The sequence below is a fragment of the Priapulus caudatus genome, unplaced genomic scaffold (assembly GCF_000485595.1).
Source record: "Priapulus caudatus unplaced genomic scaffold, Priapulus_caudatus-5.0.1 Scaffold360, whole genome shotgun sequence".
Lineage (NCBI taxonomy): Eukaryota > Metazoa > Priapulida > Priapulimorpha > Priapulimorphida > Priapulidae > Priapulus > Priapulus caudatus.
Genome location: NW_014577421.1, coordinates 13,238 through 15,499, shown reverse-complemented (window position 1 = coordinate 15,499; position 2,262 = coordinate 13,238). Strand labels below are relative to the sequence as shown.

At 42.4% G+C, this 2,262-nt stretch overlaps 1 protein-coding gene across 1 annotated transcript in view; it reads right to left on the bottom strand.

Moving 5' to 3' along the window:
- Window positions 1–2,262, bottom strand: part of LOC106809505 (plectin-like) — a gene marked incomplete at its 3' end in the record, with an annotated part of 13,559 nt that overhangs the window by 2,919 nt on the left and 8,378 nt on the right. Inside the window, 4 exon segments of the mRNA XM_014812599.1 lie at window positions 96–235; window positions 781–958; window positions 1,391–1,505; window positions 2,043–2,197. Of these exon segments, the coding sequence (XP_014668085.1) occupies window positions 96–235; window positions 781–958; window positions 1,391–1,505; window positions 2,043–2,197 (588 nt within the window).

Sequence of the window (2,262 nt, the reverse complement as noted above, 5' to 3'; positions counted from 1 at the left end):
ACCCTAACCCTAACCCTAACCATATCAGATAGTTACCAGGGTACGTTCCGGCAGTACGCTGGGGGACATAGACCGTATGAGCGTAAGACACTCACCCTGTGTTCACTGACATACTCCCTCAGTGTGTCACTGTCCTCAGGGAGAGGTGACGCACAGCGTGTCTCCAACATGCGCTCAGCATTGTCCAGTGTCACCAGCAGCGTTGACAGCACGTCTGTCAAGCCCTTCTCGTCACCTGCAAGAATATTCGTCACCATCACTGTCATTGTAGCGTAAGCATTTCATCATGTCAATAATGCATGCTGTTTCCCTGGTTCTACGGGTAGCACATGCTAACCTTGTGTGAAAGATACCGGCCTCTCTCGCTAATTCTACATACAATCAACTTTCCTACTTCCGAAAGCCCTCAAAACCAAACCTCACGTTAAACCGGGCGATGTTACTAGCATACATGCCAACATATATTCAGGCCACAATTAAACAAATCTTTGTTTGCCCTCACCTGACCCAGGCTGAAAAGTTTTTTGTTAATGGGTGTTTTTATACAAATTCAGCATGGTGTCTACATGATCGGGTGTGCTTGTGTGGAGTTACCTTTTATGTTGAATGGTTGTTTTGCTTGGTACATATAATGTATTGCCTACAGATTTATATAATGTACAGTGATACAATTTGTAAAAAAAAAAAATTTTGAGTCGGCCCCTTTTTGGCGGGTCGGTCGGGTGAGGGCAAACAAACAATATTTTTATTATGGCCTCATATGATATTTGACGACGGTACCTTCTCGCTGTAGAGTTGTCGTGAAGTGCGTGTAGACCTCGATGCACGCCCGCACCTCATGCTGCAGCGATGACAGCTCCCTCTGCTGGCTGCCCTTGCTCTCCGCCATCAGCCCGCTGAGGTCCTGCTGCAGGGCTGTGATGATCTGCTCCCGCCTGTCCGGTCCCAGCTTCTTAAACTACACACACACACGTAATATAAATTAAATATTAATTAAATTAAATTTATTGATTTAATTAAATGAATTAAATAAAGTATAATACCATCTATAGGCGTGTTAGTGAAGATACAGCCACCTCCCATCACACTGAAATACTAGAACACATACAGATATAGCCTAGGAGGAACTAATTCACCAGACACATTGAACATGTAGTTTTTATTAACTAAACTACAGAAATTTGTAACGAAATTGAAATCACCTAATATATCCATAGCAAATGACATGTATGCGCATTGTGCACATGTAGCAAATGACAATAGCAAATAAACATATGTATATAATTTCGTGATACATTGGTGGATAGGATTGAACGACATATGTATATACACATAAATATGTATATAATTTCACGATACATAGGTGGATAGAACTAATGAAGTGACCAACCTGCTGTAGGTCCCACGACTTGACCATGTTTATAGCTGTGTAGAGCATCTGCACCTTCAGCTTTGTGTTCTGGTCTCTCCACAGCGACTTCAACTGCTCCAGCTGTTTCTGCAGCCTGCGTGAATATCGGCGAGATGTGCTTTAACACGTGCCAATAACTCACAAAAACTGGCCCATCAACGTCAAACATCCGAACCCAACAATTACAACAGCTTGAATACTATGTCTATATAGATTAAGGAGAGGGAGGAGCAGTATAGCCGGGGTACTCCTAAACATATAGGCAGGAGCTAATAATGACAAATTACTTATCATAACCCCATATTATCATCATTATTATCATTATTAGCTCCTGATATAGGTAAAACCATAAAAAAATTGAAAAAAATTCTTTTCCCAATGGTGCCAAAATGTCCTCGCAGTAAAAATGTGAAGAACGCATATTATAAACTAATCAATTTACTACCGAATGATTACAGATATTCCTCAGTTAAACTTAGTGCTACTGGCTACTCATACAGCATATGACACAACGCGAGGCAAGCAGCACTAATGCGAAATCCGAGACACGAGAAGAAAATGTGGGGCATGGGATACGAGGCATGGGATGTGAGACGTGAGACACGAGACACGTGATGTGAGATGCTCTTACCTTTGAGCGAGTTCAATGGCTTCGTCGTTCGGTGGCGGGATGAGGAAGCAGACGGACGGGCACACGTCCTCCTGCCGCGCCGTGTTACGCACACGCCACCTGGTGGCCTGCGAGTTGTCCAGCAGGAGGCAATCGTCATCCGTGTGGAATGTAACCTAATAATAATAATGATGATGATGATGATATAATAATAACAGTAATAATAATAATAATCATAATA